Source organism: Camellia sinensis, chromosome 6, assembly GCF_055761805.1.
Source record: "Camellia sinensis isolate YWXY chromosome 6, ASM5576180v1, whole genome shotgun sequence".
In the NCBI taxonomy this organism is placed as follows: Eukaryota; Viridiplantae; Streptophyta; class Magnoliopsida; order Ericales; family Theaceae; genus Camellia; species Camellia sinensis.
This window is the reverse complement of record NC_138966.1, coordinates 172,989,661-173,009,770: the sequence shown is the minus strand read 5'-3', so window position 1 is coordinate 173,009,770 and position 20,110 is coordinate 172,989,661. Positions and strand designations below refer to the sequence as shown.

Here is a 20,110-nt window from a genome sequence, read left to right as displayed (position 1 = left end):
TCATCTATGCAAAAAATCAAATTGATTGGAAATCTATAGCTTTATAACAAGCACATTTGTTTTCAAAAAAATAAACGGTTGACATTATCTTGAAAATTTTTGTAAAACAATTTAAATCTGATCATAGGATTACGAATTTTTGATTAACTTAATTTTTTGTATGGATAATCTATTTAACAAACCTTACAATATGAACGGTTTAAATCATTGAAAAAGACTCAGAAAAAGTCTTCACAAACTCGCAGGAAATTACTGCTGTGATCCCCAGGTCCTACTTGGGATTTCTGATAATAGGGAGGCTGGTCAATGGCCATTCTTCAGCAACAGTCTCAACAAACTCTTCCAATGTCATGTGACCACATGTTTGTCAAACCCACTTCTCTCTCATTTGCTAAAACATTGACCCATCATTTTGTATTCCATTAGTATATAATTTCAGTTATTTCAGTTATTAAGTTAGTTGCATTTTACAATATATCAAAGATAGTACATTCATGTTTGATAATTGATATATATACATTGGCACACATGGGTATAGAATCTAAATTGTACCATTAATGACATTTGAGGACTGAGTTTGAGCTACACTTAGCTTTTATTTATTTTAATTTTTTTATAATCAGTAGATGGGAAATAAAGAAAATAATAGCTATATTGTGTAACAATGAGACTCAAATCTGGATATAGAGGTGTAATTTAGGCGGCCCGAACTGAACAACTTTTTCAAAACTTTAAGACTTATAATTTCAAATTTAATTAGGGTTTATAAGTTAAAATTGTCAAATCCGAATTAAATTTAGGTAGAGATCTCACAACCTAAGTAATTCAAATGCAATACATTGATTCAAGACAACTAATAGGTTAATTAAGGTAAATTTCAAAATGCAATATATTTACTCTGACCTAATTATTTATTATATATATTTATTGCCATGCACTTTCAAGTTTAAACAATGTGAAATGTACTCAAAGTTGGTAAATTTGTACATGAGTCAACACATGCTCTCTTCTCTCTCTGTCCCCTTCCTTTGGCCATGTCAGGTGCAATTCCCTACCATGGTATTTGGATGAATAATAGAAATGGTCTGCATTCATTCATTCAAACATTGGCCACCGACTTCATTAATTGAATCTTGTTATTGGAAGAAGTGTATACTTAAATTCAAATATAAATGTGGGAATGAATTTTGAGTCATGTTCAATGATTTCAACTTCCTAATAATCATCACTTTCTTGTTTCTCTCAGTGGTTAGATTCTTTGTTCCATCTCTTGCAGTTGAAATTCTTTCAAACCGTTTGTATTTGATTTGATTTTTGGTTAGCACACATGCAATTGATCGAGGTAGTTCATGGCCAATTGTTGACTGAAAATATGGTTTCAATATATTTTTTAAAAAAATTTCAATTGTATTGAGAATTAGCTTAGAAACTTTACAGAACACACATTAAGAAAATGTAAGTAAAACTTATTGGGAAGTGTGATCTAAGTAAAATACTAGCCACTCGATTGCAGAGTAAATGTATTTTTTATTTTTGTATTTGTAGCACATTGCCTCAATTATATATATATATATTATACATACTTGGTGGATGGCTATAGAGAAACCACATTAATTATGGATGTAATCCTAATTTTAAAGTGAATCACATATATCTAGTATTCTTGTGTATACATGTAATTTACAATTCGTATTTACTGTTCTTTTTTGTTCTTATGTCTCACTAATCATGTTTAGATATTCTACAATTTTGAACAAAACTTTGAATCTATTTTATTAGAGTGAAAAATATATTGAAAAGTGAAATTTATAGAAAGTGAAGTGAAAGAATTTTTTTGTGAGAATTTTGTAAGAAAAATGAGAAATGAATAACTAATTACTTTCACGAGAAAAGAATCAGTATTTTTTTGTGAAAAATTGAAAGTTACTTTGTGTTGAAATGGGTTGTAGATGAAATTAATTAATTTTTATTTTTATTTTTTTATTCTTTACTTTCCATGACTCTCATGTTAAACAAATGCAGAAAAAGTTTTTTTTTTTTTTATCCCCTCTCTTTCACTTTTCACCTCTTTAATCCAAACATATTAACCTTCCCCAAAGAGTAAAAAAAGGAAATTAATCCACCAAATACAAATGCATGTATGTAAACCATTTCCAAGGTTAAACCACTTGTTTTTTATCCTCAAAGGATGTTATCAAAACACATGGAGTTCGATAAAATAAAAATTTAATATGATGAGCCAATGCACTTCACACAAACATCCCTCTTCACAATAATATGGTTACATGATTGTATCATTGACTACCCCAAAAAAGAATTGTTTGTAACATGTAAACAAACTGACCCATTTTGAAACCATACTAAATACATTATTATTTGGAATTTTTTGAATTATTTATTGAGAATTAATGGAGGATTTAGTAGATCAACAAAGTCAAATGGTAAATCACAAGGTATGTGAAGAGAAAACATTTTTCTAAAGTTGTTATTGAATTCGTTAGCGCAAATAATGCCACATAATCTTGTGGAGAGTGGGTTCTTTTTTTAAATTTATTTTTTATTTTTCATGTTTCCATGTGATCTCTCTTTCAAATTGAAGAAATATCTTATATTCCTCCCAACAACAATAAAAATTAGAGATTAGCTAGGCTAAGTGTTTTTTCTTTTTTTGATAAGTAGGAGATTAATTTTCCATATAAGAAATATTACATCAAATTGGACAATTAAAATCCGATAATAGTTAAAAAGTCAATAGTTCAAAAATAACCCATAATGGAGGATAAATAAATATATTTTTTCCTAAAACAATTGAACTTGCAATCTCATATCACAAAGTGGTGATAACCACACTAGACTAAAAGCCCTAATTCAATTAGACTAGTTCGGTTGGTCATTCTTACACATTGAGATGTCAATGGGTCAATCATTAATGAAGGTAAAAATCGTTTATTTCTTTTCAACTATGAAACACTTTCTTAAGACGTTTGTTTTTTCTCCATTATGAAATTTTTACTTGAATTCATGTTGTTATTATTAGTGTTGAATTTGTGAGTGGCATGTATTCAACGCTTTTCTCTTGATTTTTATAAATAAGGGTAAATTATTAATAAATCTCATTTAGAAGTGTTTTAATCTAAGAAGTCTATGAAAGAATTTTTTAACCCATTTAGTCTCATATATGTATAGTTTTATTCCATAAAGTCCTTTTTCTTGGTTTACACTATTTTCTTGGACACTTATGCCCTTATATTTAATTTTGTACCCTTATAAATATTTTTTGAACGATTAGCAATTTTATGATGTGAACATTTATATTTTAAAATTCACATTAGTAGGAATGTAAAATTGGCCCGTGAGCGGCCCAATACCCGCCCGCGAGCCGGGACGGGCCCGGCTCGTTGACAATGTGAATATTCACATTGACATGTTAACATTCACATCAATAGAAGTATAAAATTGGCCCGCGTCCCGTGGTGGCGCGAAACCAGCTCGCGACCCATGGGCGGCCCGGGGCGGGTCCGGTCCGGCCCGTTGACAATATGAATATTCACATTGACATGTTAACATTCATATTGATAAGAGTATAAAATTGGCCCGCAATCCATGGTGGCCAAAAGCCCGCATGCTGCCTGGGGCGGGCCCGGCCCGGCCCGTTGACAATGCGAATATTCACATTGACATGTTAACATTCACATTGATAGGAGTGTAAAATTGGCCCGCGCCTCGTGGCTGCCCGAAACCCGCCCACGGCCTATGGGCAGCCCAGGACAAGCCCGGCCTGGCCTGTTGACAATGTGAATATTCACATTGACATGTTAACATTTACATTGATAAGAGTATAAAATTGGCCAGCGGCCCAGGGCGGGCCCGACTTGGCAAGTTGACAATGTGAATATTCACATTGACATGTTAACATAAACATTGATAAGAGTATAAAATTGGTCAGCGGCCCAGGGCGGGCCCTACCCGGCCCGTTAACAATGTGAATATTCACATTGACATGTTAACATTCACATTGATAGGAATGTAAAATTAGCCCGCGCCTCGTGGCTGCCCGAAACCCGCCTACGGTCCAAGGGCGGCCCGGGGCGGGGCCGGCCCGGCCTGTTAACAATGCGAATATTCACATTGACATGTTAACATTCACATTGATAAGAGTATAAAATTGGCCCGCAACCCATGGGCGGCCAAAAGCTCACCCGCCTCCCGGGGCGGGCCCGGCCCGGCTCGTTGTCAATGTGAATATTCACATTGACATGTTAACATTCACATTAATAGGAGTGTAAAATTAGCCCGCGCCTCGTTGCTGCCCGAAACTCGCCCACGGCCCATGGGCGGCTCAGGGCGGGCCCGGCCCGGCCTGTTGTCAATGTGAATATTTACATTGACATGTTAACATTCACATTGATAAGAGTTTAACATTGGCCAGCGGCCTAGGGCGGGCCCGACCCGGCCCGTTGACAATGTGAATATTCATATTGGCATGCTAACATTCACATTGATAAGAGTGTAAAATTGACTCGCAGCCTGTGGGCGGCTCGAAGCCTGACCGCAGCCTGAGGCGGGCTTGGCCCGACCCGTAACAATATGAATATTCACATTGACATGTTAACATTAACATTGATAGGAGTGTAAAATTTGCCCGCTGCCTGAAGTTTGCTCGCGGCCCGGGGTAGGCCCGGCCCGGCCCGTTGACAATGTGAATATTCATATTGGCATGTTAAAATGCACATTGATAGGAATGTAGAATTGGCCCGCGGCCCGTGGGCTGCTCGAAGCTCGCCCACGGCCCGGGGCAGGCTTGTTTCGGTCCGGGCCCGAGCATGTCCGAGACCCTAGGTTAGCACCTCGGTCATCACTTTGAAGCTCGGCCCATCGGCCCGCTTAAGGCCCATTCAAGGCTTGGTCTGAGGCCCAGCCCGCCCGAGGCGCAATGTATTTTTTTGTGAAAAATAATAAAATTTTGGTAGAAAAAATTAAAAAGAATTAAAAAAAATAGCCAGGCCCGCCCAAGCCCGATCTAAGCTTGAGGCTAGGCCCAGGCCCACCGGCCCGACCCGAGGCTCGATCCATCGGCCCGTCCAAAGCCCGAATACCCTTGTGCCAGGGCTAAGGCCTGGGCCTAATTTTTTGGCCCGTGGGCCGGCCCGACTCGGCCCGGGAAAGACTCATTTGAGCCTAGGCTCAAGCCTAGTCCGAGACCCTAGGCTAGGGCCTGGGCCATCACTTGAAAGCCCAGCCTGGCCCATCGACCCTGTTAAGGCCCATTCAAGGCTCAGTCCGAGGCCCGGCCCGCGCCGAGGCCTAGTGTCTTTTTTTGTGAAAAATAATAAAATTTTGGTAAAAAAAATTAAAAAGAATTAAAAAAAAAAGGCCAGGCCCGCCCCGGGCCGTGGGCGGGTTTCGGGCAGTCACGAAATATGGGTTAATTTTACACTCATATCAATGTGAATGTTAACATGTCAATGTGAATATTCACATTGTCAACGAGCCGGGCCGGGCCTGCCCTAGGCCGCTGGCCAATTTTATACTCTTATCAATGTGAATGCTAACATTTCAATGTAAATATTCACATTGTCAACAGGCCGGGCCTGGCCCGTCCCGGGCCGCCCGTGGGCCGTGGGCGGGTTTCGGGCAGGCACGAGGTGCGGGCTAATTTTACACTCCTATCAATGTGAATGTTAACATGTCAATGTGAATATTCACATTGTCAACGGACTGGGCCGGGCCGTCCATGGGCCGCGGGCTGGTTTCGCGCCGTCACGGGACGCAGGCCAATTTTACACTCCTATTAATGTGAATGTTGACATGTCAATGTGAATATTCATATTGTCAATGGGTCGGGCCCGTCCCGACTCGACTCGACTCGAATTTTTCTAGGCACCCACGAGGATCGACATGGGCTGGGCCCTTACACATTGACGATATGAACATTCACATTGACGGTGTGAACATTCACATTAGGGGTATTTTGGTAATTATGTCACCCATAGGACTTATTGAAACATAAGAAAATAATATAAACTAAATGGAACATAAGTAGATGAAAAGGCTATTTTGGTCTTTTTATCTCAAATAGGACCTAATAGAATAGTAAAAACGAATATGAGTTGAATGGAATAAAACTCTTAAAAAGTGAATTTATCAAAAAAATTCCCTATAAATAATTTTCTCATTATTGAAAAAAAAAAACAAAAAAACTAGGTCGCTAACTCTCTCTCTTCTCTATGTCTCTCGTCAAACTTTTGGAAGTTGTGGATGCAATGAGTGTGCCTATATAACTAAAATGATTAAAAGAAATAAAGATTGCTCAAAGATGAAATATACCTTAGACAATCTTATGGGCCCTCTTCTAATCATGAATAGAGAGCCCAACAAAATACTATTTTGATTCTGTCCCAACATTATTTTAAGACTTATTCCCTAAGTTCTTGATTGACCAAGAGCTAGGAATCTACTAATTATGGAAACTCCATGTTTTTGAAAATAAAAAGAATTCATGTGAAAAGAAGAAGAAAAAAAAGAAGCAGCAGAAAGTGAAATCCATCAATACTACTCATGTTTTGATTTTTTATAAACAACAATACTTGTACGTGTGCGATATAGATATATAGAAGCAAAGGCACCTTCATAATTTTGAGGGAGTTGAATTTTTATCTTTTGATATGATGTATATAATTTTTGGAGAAAGATTTTTTTAACAGCATTGATAGAGACCCCCTCCAATCACCACTCCACACACACGTGGCGGGTGGTGGTTGGAGGAGGAGGAGGAGAAAAAAAAAAAAAAAAAACTGGCCAATGGGAGGGAAAGGAGGTCAAAAGGGGTGGGAGGGAAAGGGGGTGGGAGGGAAAGGGGGTTTGAAACATTTTTCTTTTTTTAATGCCCTTGATATTAAGATTTTATAAGACAAATGACAAATAATATTTTTATAGTAGTTAAGATCCTTTAATATTTCTATAGAAAAAATTCGATTCAAAGAAATTTTTCCTGACTTAGAAAAATTTCGCCCCAACCAGAGAAATTACAAAATTTCTTTGTGATCATATCAGATAAATTTCAAAATTTCTCTGAGTCGGGTGAAATTTCTCTGAGTTGGACAAAATTTTTATATGGCAAATTTTCTCTGTAAAAATGTTAAAAGACCTTAGCTAATAAAAAAAAAAATCTTGAATCTCACTTATTATACAAAATTATAGAGAGATATTTTGCTAATCTTTCCTAACTTATATTAAGGAAAAAATCTATTTTTTTACTACTAGGCACAGAGGGTGAGTCACCCATGTATTTGTTATTGTAGGCCCATTACTATTTTATCTAATGGTAAAGAAAAATTTAATGAATTTTTTTTTATGTATAACATTACAAGATTATAAAATTACATTTTGCAGTAATAATTCTCCATCATGATTTTTGTATTATAGATGGTGGGGAGAAAGCATATAGCATCAATAATTGCCCCGTGGAGGGAGTTGGAAGTTCATGATTATGGAATGTAATATTTATATTGCACCAATATAGCAACATACAATATAAGTAATCTTTCGGTGTGCAATGCAATTTTATAATAAAATTATATAAGTAATTTCATAAAAATTAATAATTTTGTAATAGAATATACGGTGCGCATAACATAACAGAGAATTTTTCATATTTTATTTATTATTCTCTTTAATATTTCAATAGAATTGATTAATTTTATGGTACTTTTCACTTTGGTAAGTAATAATTTTGGGTCCGTTTGGGAAGATCACTTAGGCTAAAATAGTCATATAAGACAAAATAGATTATTTTAGCCTAATAAGATAAAATGTCACAGCCTATAATCATTTTATTTTTTCTCTTCACAAAAGTAAAAAAAATCAAAAAATTTATCCCAAACGAGATTTTTTAACTCCAGGCTAAAATAGTTAAAAAGTCAAAAAATCAAAAAAGTCAATTCACATCCCAAATGAAGGCTTTAAGGGTTCGTCTGGGATGTGAGTTGGCTTTTTAGCTATTTTAGTCTAGGGCTAAAAAGTTTCGTTTGTGATAAATTTTTTTATTTTTGTGAAAAAAAATGAAATAATTATGATTTGAATGTGATGTATTATTTTATTGAATTAAAAAATTTATTTTATCTTTTTATAATTAAAAAATAAAAAAACCTGACCCACCATACGAAAGCTAAGTGAAAAAGTGGATTGGAATGGGAGTTGTTGAAGTTATAATTCACGTGACACTAATTTTAAATTTATGGCACACATTTTAAATTTTGATTTTTTTTTTTGGACTCACTAACTATTTCTGGACATAATTGAATTCATAAAAAAAAAGTAACTTTACACCAATTTTGGACCAAAACACATTCAAGTGATCTTGAGATTAGGCACAAGAAGTACAACAAACTGCTTCAATTTATTTGAAATCTATATATATATATATATATATACCAGAAAGGACCAGCAGAAAGAAAAGTTTGAGAGATCCCAACTCATATTTATTAAAACATTTCTCATTTCTTGTTTTGTTTTTTTGTGCTTTTCGTTTTTGTATTTTTGTTTTCGTTTTGTTCATCTTTTTTCTTTCTTTTCTTTGGGGATGGGAAAATAGGATTGGGATCAATGCTGACAGGACCTGCAAGGAGGTTGAGATGGGACGGTGTGTGGACGGTCCTAGATTTTTTATTTTATTTTATGAAAACAAAAGTGACTATTACCCTATTTTTAGTTATGGAATCTAGGGGTAAGCATGATTCGCATTGAGATAAAATCAAAAAAAAATTAAAATCAATCTAATCCATTTAAATTATGCAATAAATCCGAACCAATTCATTTAAATATTGATTGGATCGGTTTAGGATCACGAATTCACGTAATTAAATAACAAAAATATATATATAACACTTTATTTTTATAAAAATATAAACATAGCGCTATATTAGTTCCACAATAGCAACATATTTTTCTATAATAGTGACATACTGTTCTAAAATTTAAACAACCATAAGAAAATTGGTTTCGCTATAAGTATTTAAACCATTACAAATTAAAACTAAAAATCAACAAACAAAAGTAATAAAAGAAGATATTATACGGTTTTAGGTTTGAGTTTAGATTTTATATAGAATTAAGAGAAGATACTATGGGAGAGGATGTATAATAAAAATATAGACTATTTGTATACGGTCCGGATCGGTTACAATCTAGAACCGTGGGGTTCAATCCGGAACCAATCCGTAGATTACGGATTTTTAATTCTTCAATCTGGAACCAAACCGCGAATTCAAAAAACTAATCCAAACCTATCGCATTGGACTGGACTGAATCGAATTACGAATTTCACAGATTACTTGCTCAGCCCTAATAAAATCAATGAGAACACAAACACTTAGGGCATGCCCTCATAAATGTAAACAAAGGCCAAACTGTGCCAAATATATATATATATATATATATATATGTCATTATTATTAGGATAAAATATAATTATCATTTTTAAAATATGCATTTCGTGTTATTTTAATCTTTTAAATTTTAATTTTCACACTTTTGACTCTAAATTTTCAATTTGAGTCAAATTTGTCAATTTTATTAAAGATTTAGACTACCATTTGAAATTGAATTATTTTGACTAAAATTGAAAATTTTAGAAATGATTTGGCAAAATTAAAATTTTAGAATACTGAGGTAAAGCAAAATACTTTAAGCATCATATGAGGCATTGTTTGGGAACTTAAGTTTTTAGTTAAACAGTTATTTTTACTTTTTTATACGTTTTGTTATAAAAAATTAAAATTATTAACAACAAATTACACTAACACCCTCTGAGATCTAGTCTAATTACATCTTATCCCCTAATGTTTTGAAAGTTACATTCCTACCATTGTGGTTAATAGTCTCATTTCACAAAACTCCTTACTTATATAAAAGACAACAACTCCTCATAGAGAAATAGAAAAAATTACATTGGAAAAAAAAAGTAAAGCAAAGGAAATGGAAAAAAAATCAAAGAAGTAAAGCAAATCAAGAAAAGAGATAGTGCATGAGTTCAATGTCTTCATTCAGTCTAAATAATTACAATGACAAGGAGGTTAGTGTAATTTTTCAAATGTCAGGGAGTGATATGTATTAAACCCAAACTTTAGAGGGGTGTAAGCGTAATTTACCCAATTATTAAAAAAATCAAATCCTAAAGGGGCCTATAATTTACCATTATCTTTGTTGTTATGATGAAGGGATATAATAAAGGTTCAATACTATGAAATGAGTATTGAGTATTAAACTTCTAGGAAGCTTAGCTTGGGTATGCAATATGTATCCCTAATGAATTCCAACTTTACATACAACTTTATGTAACGCGTGACTATATATAACTATTTAGATATTATGATTGATTTCAAAAGTATTTTGCTTCATAAGTTAATGTATAATATAATAGTAATTGTAAGAAAAATCCATCGCAGAAAGTACAATACTAGAAAACTTTACAAAAAGAGAAGAGAGAGAGAGTGTGAAGTAAACTAAAAAGCAGCAATGAGAAGAGAAGATTGTGATCCCATCTTCACTTGTCCTCAGTGGCTTAGGAAAATGAATGAATGAATGAATGGCAACATGGCCCTCCCTAGTAGGCCTTCTCACAACCTGGCTATGGGATAATAAAAGCTCACTTCCCCATTTCATTATGAATGAATGGACCTTTTCTCTCTCTTTCTCTCTAGATATATATTAATTATGAGTGTATATCAAATTCAATCCAAATTATGTTTATTTCTTGTTAGCAACTCATGCTTATTTTGAGAAATAAGTTATAAAAGTCATTTCTCATCTTTTAACACACTTTCTCTCTCACAAAAAAAAGTTAAAATGTTAAAAAAAAAAATTAAAAAATTAACTTTTAACTATCTTCTCAAAACACCCCTCACATTGCTAGGTTCAACCAGACACTTCTATTTGAATATGTTTTTATCCGTTTTGGTTTATTGATAGATAAAATATATTGGGTTGTTTTGAACTTTAGAGTTTGATGGTTTTAAGCAACTTGTAGCATTGTACTCTCTACATTCACTGGGGGGAGTGCTCCTGCAACGCGCGTGCCAAGATCTGGAATTTATGAATGAAGGAGATGAATAAAAACTATCCATATTTCTATAGTTTTAAATATCTAAATTAGTTTGATTTTTCATGCTGTTTATTTTTGAAAAATCAAAAAATCGTAATAAAGAAAGTATTCACACTAACAGATATATGTATACTTTATATAATAGTATAGATAATCAATTTTTTTTTGTTATTTCTTCGCTCATGAACGTAAATTTGTAGTTGAATTAGGTAAATCCTAATGTGTTTATTATTTTATTTATTAATTCTGAATTTCTTGTTCTATCATAATAATATATAGAGTAGTGATTAAGAGTTCTAAAACTAGAGATTTAATTTGAACTCTAATGATGTGGCATAAACACAAACACACAAGCAAGTATAAACATCACATCACATGGTGAGTCTCACCATTAGAGCTCCTCCTAAAATTTCAAAATTAGAACTTTCAAACATTTTTGTAATATATATACACATACATATATATATATATATATATATGTTGCATTAGGAAGCTATGTTACTTTTATAAATTATCTTAAAGGATGTCTAAGACAATTTTGGAATGATGATTCTTCCCATTCCAAAGCAGTTGGAAAAATATCTCAAGAACCAAAAAACCCCCTTTCTCATTCTTGCCTGAAAAGAAGAGACTCTCTAGCAATCCAACAAGCCTCCATGCACATGCACCTCTTCCACCTCATGACTCATTTCCCTCTTATTTTTCTATACAAAAATGTTATGTACTCAAATATATATATATATATATATATATATATATATATATATATATATATTCAAATAATATTAAGCACTTAAATTTATGGTATTGATTTAAAGTTAGTGCGGTGTGAATCATTTTAAAATGAATCTGATCTGTATTGGATATATACATTAGTATTAGTGGGACTCAAACAAGTAAAATGATAAATAGAATATTATATAGAAATATGATAAATATAATTAGGGGTGTATGCGGTGCAGTTCGAACGATTTGAGAGTAAAATTACAAACCGAATAACGGATTGGAAAATTAGCAGATTTGCAAATCGCGGTTTGGACGGTTTTGAACGGATTGGCGGATTGAAAAATATTCTAACCAATTATCAAGTATTTGCACATAACATTTTTTTATATATATAACACAAATTAATGTTACATAATATGTTTCATATATATAACTACTAATTTGTAAGAAATTTCACATTTTAAATTTCTTTCACACTTATTTTTACTTTGATATTTCATTGGAGGTTGAAAAATATATATGTATTAACTATAGCGGAACGGAACGGTTAGAAAGACGGATTATAAATTTTTAAAGTTCAATCCGCGGTTAGCGGATAGAGCAATGCAGATTGATGCAAATCATTGCGATTTTAATGAATTGAGCGATATTTTACAGAACCCTAAATACAATATTATTGGTTGATTACGTGCAAATGCAACTCTAGGGTCAATATATCTTTGTTAAACTTTGAATCATATATTACAAATTAAGAATGAATGTGGAAAATGGTTGGCATGAAAGGGATTTAAGTGGGCCAAAACAGCATGCTTTCACAATCTCAATGTTAGAAGAACAAAGGGCATGTAGACGGTGGTGTGGTTGCAAATTGCAATCTCAATGTGATAACAAATTTTAGGTGGTGCTGGGTGTTGCTCCAAATTCCAACGGAGGGGATGTGAAAGTGAACCCCCCCAGGTGCAACTAGTACTCCAAGATAACCAACTCCACGTGGTCGCCCTGCACGTTATCCTCATCAGAACCTTGATTTATGCTTGTGCTTTTCAAGAAACCACCCTAAATTAACACTCTTTAGGCTCTAAAATCTTGTTTTGCAACATGAGCAGAGTTTTCAAAAAACCGCTCTCGGAGAGCAAATGAATCCCACTATCCTTGTTTCTTTGCCTCTAAACCTTTACAATAATTTTCTTGATTTTTTAAAATAAAGTTTATGGTTTGTTTTGTAATTGATTTTAACATGACAATGGAAATGAAATCTTTAGGTTTTTCATAATAACTAGTTTTCACAGTTGTTTATTATGGTTTTCAGGTTAGTTTTTCATTTCATGCTTCTCATAATTTTCACACTTCACTATTCTATTTATTGTATATGTTATTACATGTTTTCTTTGGTAATCTATTTATTCTGGGTATAACTCACACCATACTAAATTTAATTTTAGGTGTCAATATACCTAGGTTATAACTATATCTATTTCTACTCCAAAATAACTAAGTTCTATTTATGCTCATTTTTCTTTTTCTTTAAAATATTTAATCCTCCAAACGTTATGTGTAATTCAGAATTCTCGCTTAGTTCAATTCAAAGATCATAAATTTTGTACGTGACATTTGTGTACCTTACCATTATGAACATGAACTCTTCACAAATGGATTAAACAAAAACAAGATCTGTAGTGGAGAAGATGTTCCCTTCAAAACAAGAAATCAAATTGAAACTATAAATTGAAGAACAATTATAACAACCATTATATAATCATTAGAGAAGCAACAACTTAAAACAAGTTTAACTTTTTTAATGCATATTCAATAACTGCATTTGCGCAAATCTGTTGAATAAGAAGCCACTTGTTTCGGAGAGGAACTACCAACTTTGTCGGTAATTGATAAAGTTTGAGGAATATTTCTCACTTTGGAGCACAATTATCAATCTCCATGCAACTAGATTAATTATTGTTAATTGTGATAAAAGTTTCACACACCTAGATGTTGTCAAGGACTAGGGGCTCATCAAGGAAATGCGATAAATTTCAAGAAGTCATACAAAAAAGGTTATGCCGACAATGGTTCATCATTATTTTCTCTCGATTTTAAATAGTTTGATTATTATTATCCATCACACTAACTTCAAAACAATAACATATGGTTCAAGATTTCACATGGGTAAAGAAATGTACATATCATCAAATGTTTAAAACCTTGTTTGTGAATACATAAATATATCAAATAACATATTTTATATGCTTCAAACAAAAGGGGGCTTATCATTTGAGAAAGACCCCAAAACAATAATTTTCAATCCCAATCGCAGGCTCCTTATATTTGAACCCCTCCCATCCCTCTAACCCCCTCCACACATTACTTCAAGACAAACTACTACACATTCTACTCTCTCTTCTTTGTCCCATATTCAATCTCTCTCAACATATAGATATAAATCTATTTTCTACCTTTAGAAAGAAAAAAAAAATGGTATTTTTATCACCCCTTCTCTTCTCTATCTGATCTTTCAATACTACTTGGTCTAAAACTTGCCTAATTCTCCTTTGTAATCCCCAAAAAACATACTTCTTGATGTATTACACTACTGATCATCTTCAAACACCAACAATGATTCACACACTAGACCGTGAAAACTTCTTTTCAGGGAGGTGTATATTGGTGAATGGACCTGTCATTGTTGGAGCCGGTCCATCGGGACTAGCAGTTGGTGCTGGCCTAAAACAACAAGGTGTGCCCTTTGTCATCCTTGAAAGGTCAAATTGCATTGCCTCACTTTGGCAAAACCACACTTACGACCGCCTCAAACTTCACCTCCCTAAGCAATTCTGTCAACTACCCTACTTCCCATTTCCAAACAACCTCCCAGAGTACCCCACAAAGTACCAATTCATCAACTATCTTGAATCATATGCTAAGCACTTTGAAATTAAGCCACGATTCAATGAAACAGTCCAATCAGCGAAATATGATGAGACTTGTGGGTTGTGGAGGGTCAAGACCATTGGAAGTGCTAATGGGTCCACGAGAGGGGAGGTTGAGTACATTTGCCGGTGGCTCGTGGTGGCCACCGGTGAAAATGCAGAGAAGGTGGTGCCGGAATTCGAAGGCTTGCAAGAGTTTGGTGGCCAAGTTATGCATGTTTGTGACTATAAAACCGGTGAAGACTATAGAGGAAAGCGCGTTTTAGTAATCGGTTGTGGAAATTCAGGCATGGAAGTCTCTCTTGATCTTTGCCACCACAATGCAATTCCATCAATGGTGGTACGGAGCTCGGTGAGTATAATTTCACCATTTACTGATCTTCTGGTACCATGTTCAGTAGCAGCTCAACATTTTTTGAAACCTTAGGCAAAACATTGAAGTGAAATATTGTCTTATTGTGCCGTGAAAAAATTAGAGCCTTCAACAATGAAATTTTTTTGAATTTTTCTTGTGGGCCTTAGGCGAGAGACCAAATGGCCCACCTCTGTAATTTTAAATTATAACTCTGGTTTCTGTTTTTAATCAACAGGTTCATGTTTTGCCAAGAGAAATTCTTGGGAAATCGACGTTTGATCTAGCAGTTTTGATGATGAAATGTCTGCCAATTGGGCTAGTTGACAAAATATTGCTAGTGACAGCAAGGTTGGTTCTTGGAAACATAGAGAAGTATGGTCTGAAAAGGCCAAGTATAGGTCCTTTACAGCTCAAGAATACTGAAGGAAAGACACCTGTGTTGGACATTGGTACAATACAAAAAATTAGATCTGGTGAGATCAAAGTAGTCCCTGGAATCAAGAGGTTCTCGCCCGGTAGAGTCGAGCTTGTCAATGGTGAAAGTCTTGAGATTGATTCAGTTATTTTGGCAACTGGGTATTGCAGCAATGTACCTTCTTGGTTAAAGGTGAGAACTTAATAATATTATAGTATATGGGTTTTTAGGTTCTTTGTATGTATGGATTCATGTGACGGTCATGGAAGTTGAGTTTCTTTTAGATTCTCTGTTCCTATCCTGTGACAGGGTATGGATTCTCTGTTCATGTGACAGATATTTTTCAGGTTGTTAGGTTCTGTTGGTGGTTTTTTATTGTCATAATTGTTTTTCAATTATTCTAAAATATGTTTCAGAAGTTTCTTGTACTGTGTTTTTCTGAAATTAGAATTGTCTTTCCAAGAGAATACTGATTAGAGGATAAATGGACAGAGTTGTCTTGTGTTTCTTTGTCTCAATGGATTGTGACCTGAGAATTCCAAGACATAAAAAAATTTCAGATATAATAGCATAACTGAGAGCGCATGGGGACACAAGACATGGGATTTGGGGATAAATGGTCCTGTTATATTTTTTACTATTTTGCCCTTTTTTATTTTACTGATGTTAATGTAAAATAAACCGTCGTTTCTTTAATGCATATAGTGCATATTCTCCTAGAGAAGAGTCTAACCCTTGTTTGGGTTGTTTTGTGTCTGTTTTTCCAGGAAAGTGAATTCTTTTCCAGAAATGGGTTTCCAAAATCTCCATTTCCAAATGGGTGGAAAGGGAAAGCTGGACTGTATGCCGTTGGATTCACAAGGAGAGGTCTCTCTGGGGCATCAATAGATGCATTTAGAGTAGCAAATGACATTGGCAAAATCTGGAAAGAAGAAACAGAGCACAAGAAGCATTCTGTCACTGTTGCTTGTCATCGGCGATGCAAATCCCATTGCTAAATTTGCCAGAACTTTGCTAACGAGAGTGTTCTTTTTTCCCTTTCTTTTTCTAGTTTTTAGAAGGTAACTTATTGACCAAACTCAGATCAAGTCATGTATAAAAGAATAAGTTTAACATAAAAGTATCAACACTATATATGATAGCACGAAGATGGACCCTATTGTGCTAACAATTACATTTTTGATACTTTAAAAAAAAAAAAAATTTAATTCTGCATATGTACATTTTCTCATGTACAAAATAAGGTGATAAGAAAAGAAACACATAAAAACAGAGAGTCGCCCTCTCCGGGAAAATCCCAAGTCTTGGAATCGTTTGGGCATTTTTGTAAAAAGGAAGATGAGGCTTTTTTTTCTTTTCTTTTTGTTTTTTTTTTTTTTTTGTTCTCTAGTTTTTAGCAAGCCTTTTTTTTGTATACAATTCAATAATCCAAGTGAAATGAAAAGGACTCTCTCTCTCTCCATCCAATTGAATTTAATATAGGGTAATGCTAAAGACACCAAATTTTCTACCAAACAAATGACCAAATGTCTCACATGGGTGTGGGGTCAGCAATTTTGTGGACCCCACACCTATGTGAGACATTTAGTCATTTATTTGATAGAAAATTTAGAACCTCTAGCATTTTCCTTTAATATATCTCTATCTCTCTCTTCACAATTTGTTCCAGCTAGTCATAAATATAACTAATGGGCTCTATATCCACAATCTGGCCAACCAAGGACCCATTAAATATATGGCGGCCGTATGTCCACTACATCCCAAATATCTAGCGCTGGCCCACCAAGGACCCATTAAATATATGTCGGCCCTATGTCCAATATATCCCAAATATTTGGACTGAGCAAGAAATTAGTAAAATTCGTAATCCGATCCGGCCCAGTTCAATTCGATAGGTTTGGATTGATTTTTTTAATCTGTGAATCGATTCCGGATTAGAAATTTCAAAATTCGTAGACCACAGATCGGTTTCAGATTGAATCCCAAGGTTCTTGATTGAAACCGATCCAAACCGTCTAAAAATAATCTATATTTATACTATATACCGTGTATGTTTTTTCTTTTGATTCTGATATAGTGTTATTCATTGTGTTAAGGAAGTAAGACAAAAGATAGAAAACTTAGTTTGCATGTTACCAATTAAGGTGCATCCATAAAGATTGAAAGCTGGGCTCATTCTTGAAGTAACTTGAGAAAAATAAATATAAATATATTACAATAAGTTAACCATATACTATGTATATATGTATTTTATATTGACAAAAGCATTCATCACACTAAAACCATCCATTGATGAGCCATCTAGCTTATTCGGTAGCAAACTGATTTATCAACAATGTTAGCTAATTTGGTAGAAAACAAATACATCGCCAAAAAATTATGCATGATCTTATCAATTCCTAACATAAGAATGGTGGTTCAGTTATTTCTTGACAGTATCACACAAATAGGCCCACACAAAGGATGTTGTTTGTTTTAAATGCTCTATATTTTTTTTGTTATTTAATTATGTGAATTCGTGGTCCTAAACCGATCAAATCCGTGTTTAAACGAATTGGTTCGGATTGTTTCTACAATTTAAACGGATTGAATTGATTCTAATTTTTTAGGAATCGTAGATAACGGATTGGTCTTGGTTTTCTCCCAATCCAAATCAATCTGAACCATGCTCACCCCCTGCAAATATCTCTATTCCCTTTATGCCATGTTCGGTTGGGGATTTAGAGAGGGATTTGAAAATAAAAAGAAAAAAAATTTATGAAATTAGGTGAAATGTACGTATATTTATTCCTATATTACCTACCTTTCTCCTTTTATTTTTTTTAAGGAAAATGTGTTGGACCCCCTCAAGGAGGCACCCCCTTTGACCCCCTCTCTCTCTTATTGGCCGGTTTTTCTTTTTTCTTTTTCTTTTTTTACTTCTCCTCCAATCACCACCCGCCACGTGTATATGGAGGGTGGTGGGTGTAGTGATTGGAGAGGGTGTCAATCACTTCCCTTTTTTTAAATCTCTTCTCAAATTTTTCAACAAAACAGTGTTCCTGTGAAACAGACTCTTGACTTGGGGAAGTATGCACAATGTTGGCATGCACATGGATGCTATTTGGCTCCATTCACAGTGATTACCCACCCTTGAGTCTTGAGCAACTAGTGTACACAAAGTACACCAAGTCTCCATGCTACCACCCACATGGATATAGAGCCCACAGAGGGAAGATTAAACAGATCTCATTCTTCAACGAGTCTAGTTGAAGATTTCTCATGTCTAGGGCATAAAAATGAGTAATTATTCAATAGTTTGGAACATCAATTCAGCATGTAATTGATTTGGTCAATGCTGAAGAAAGATTAAGCAGTGCATTCAATCCTTCGGTGTTGTTGGTTTTGTTGGCTGCAGGAATAGTCATTTTATTCCGATCTACAAGGCTCGTCCATACCCGCTCAAATTGAGTGGATTTTATCTGACCAGACAGTCACGTGGGACGAGGGTAATTTATATTTTGATCACCCGCAACGAGAGTGGGGCGGGACAGGTATTTGCAAGTGGAGACAAGGACAAGGGACGACAAACTCGCTCTGTGACCATCCCTAGTTCATTGAGAACCTAAATTGACCACATGTTATGGTTCAATTTTATAGTTTCGTGTGGGGCAGGATTCATGCAAGACTTTTGAGATGTTATAAAAGCCTATAAAATTTCACATCCGAAAGAAATGAAGAGCGAGGGTGGCGTTCAAGTAATTTATTAGTATTTTCTTCTACTTGAAGAATAAAAATATAAAAGTAATTAAATATAATATTTTGGTCCTTGTACTTTAAAAAATCAATAAAAAACAATATTCAATTGCTATATCCATTAATGGGTGTTTGGGAGGAGTTATATTAAGTACATATTTAACATTTTACATAAATGCATAAAGTGACCGTCCTCATATTTGAATCCGTAAATTCAAGGTTTCTAAGAAAAATCAATAAAAAATCAAATTACCAATCAGTCTCAAACGATCGGTTCAACTTCTCTAATTTTTCTGACTACACTATGTGACATGATATTTTCAGAAGTTGAACTAATTAGAACAATAGTTAGACGATTAGTGATGCGGAGCCAATATGATTCATCTATCGGTTCAATTCCATAGATTTATTTCCTTACAACGTTATATGACATGATATTCTCACAATTTAAACCAATATAAACAATAATTATAGAATTAATAAAGCCATCTAATTCACCTTAGTCCCCTTCATTCCTCCCCTTTTTCAGATCTCATCGTTTAATACATGTCACCATTGCACTCCAAAATGTCCAAAAAATTGAAATGACAATGCCATGAAATGTTTTGACTAGTCTAAAACTTTGTTCCAACATCTTGCATGTATGCCACTTCCCACATGTATCTAGCCAGTCAACACCTCCTCTAGCTTATAAATGACTTCAATTCCAAGGGAAAAATTGAATGGATGAACCACCTCTATTCCTCAAACCTCCCATAGAATTCCCACACTCATTCCATCCACAAATTCCTTTCCTCAAAGTCAAAATATATTAGTATAACATTCACTCTCAGTTTTGCTCAACAACCCAATAT

At 34.3% G+C, this 20,110-nt stretch overlaps 1 protein-coding gene across 1 annotated transcript; it reads left to right on the top strand.

The window, feature by feature from the left end:
- The first annotated feature begins 14,182 nt into the window (after positions 1 to 14,182).
- Positions 14,183 to 16,639, top strand: LOC114299495 (putative indole-3-pyruvate monooxygenase YUCCA7). The gene is made up of 3 exons (XM_028244258.2): positions 14,183 to 15,103; positions 15,342 to 15,713; positions 16,289 to 16,639. The coding sequence occupies exons 1-3, from the start codon at positions 14,402 to 14,404 to the stop codon at positions 16,517 to 16,519; spliced, it is 1,305 nt and encodes a 434-aa protein (XP_028100059.2). The 5' UTR covers positions 14,183 to 14,401; the 3' UTR covers positions 16,520 to 16,639.
- Positions 16,640 to 20,110: the final 3,471 nt, after the last annotated feature.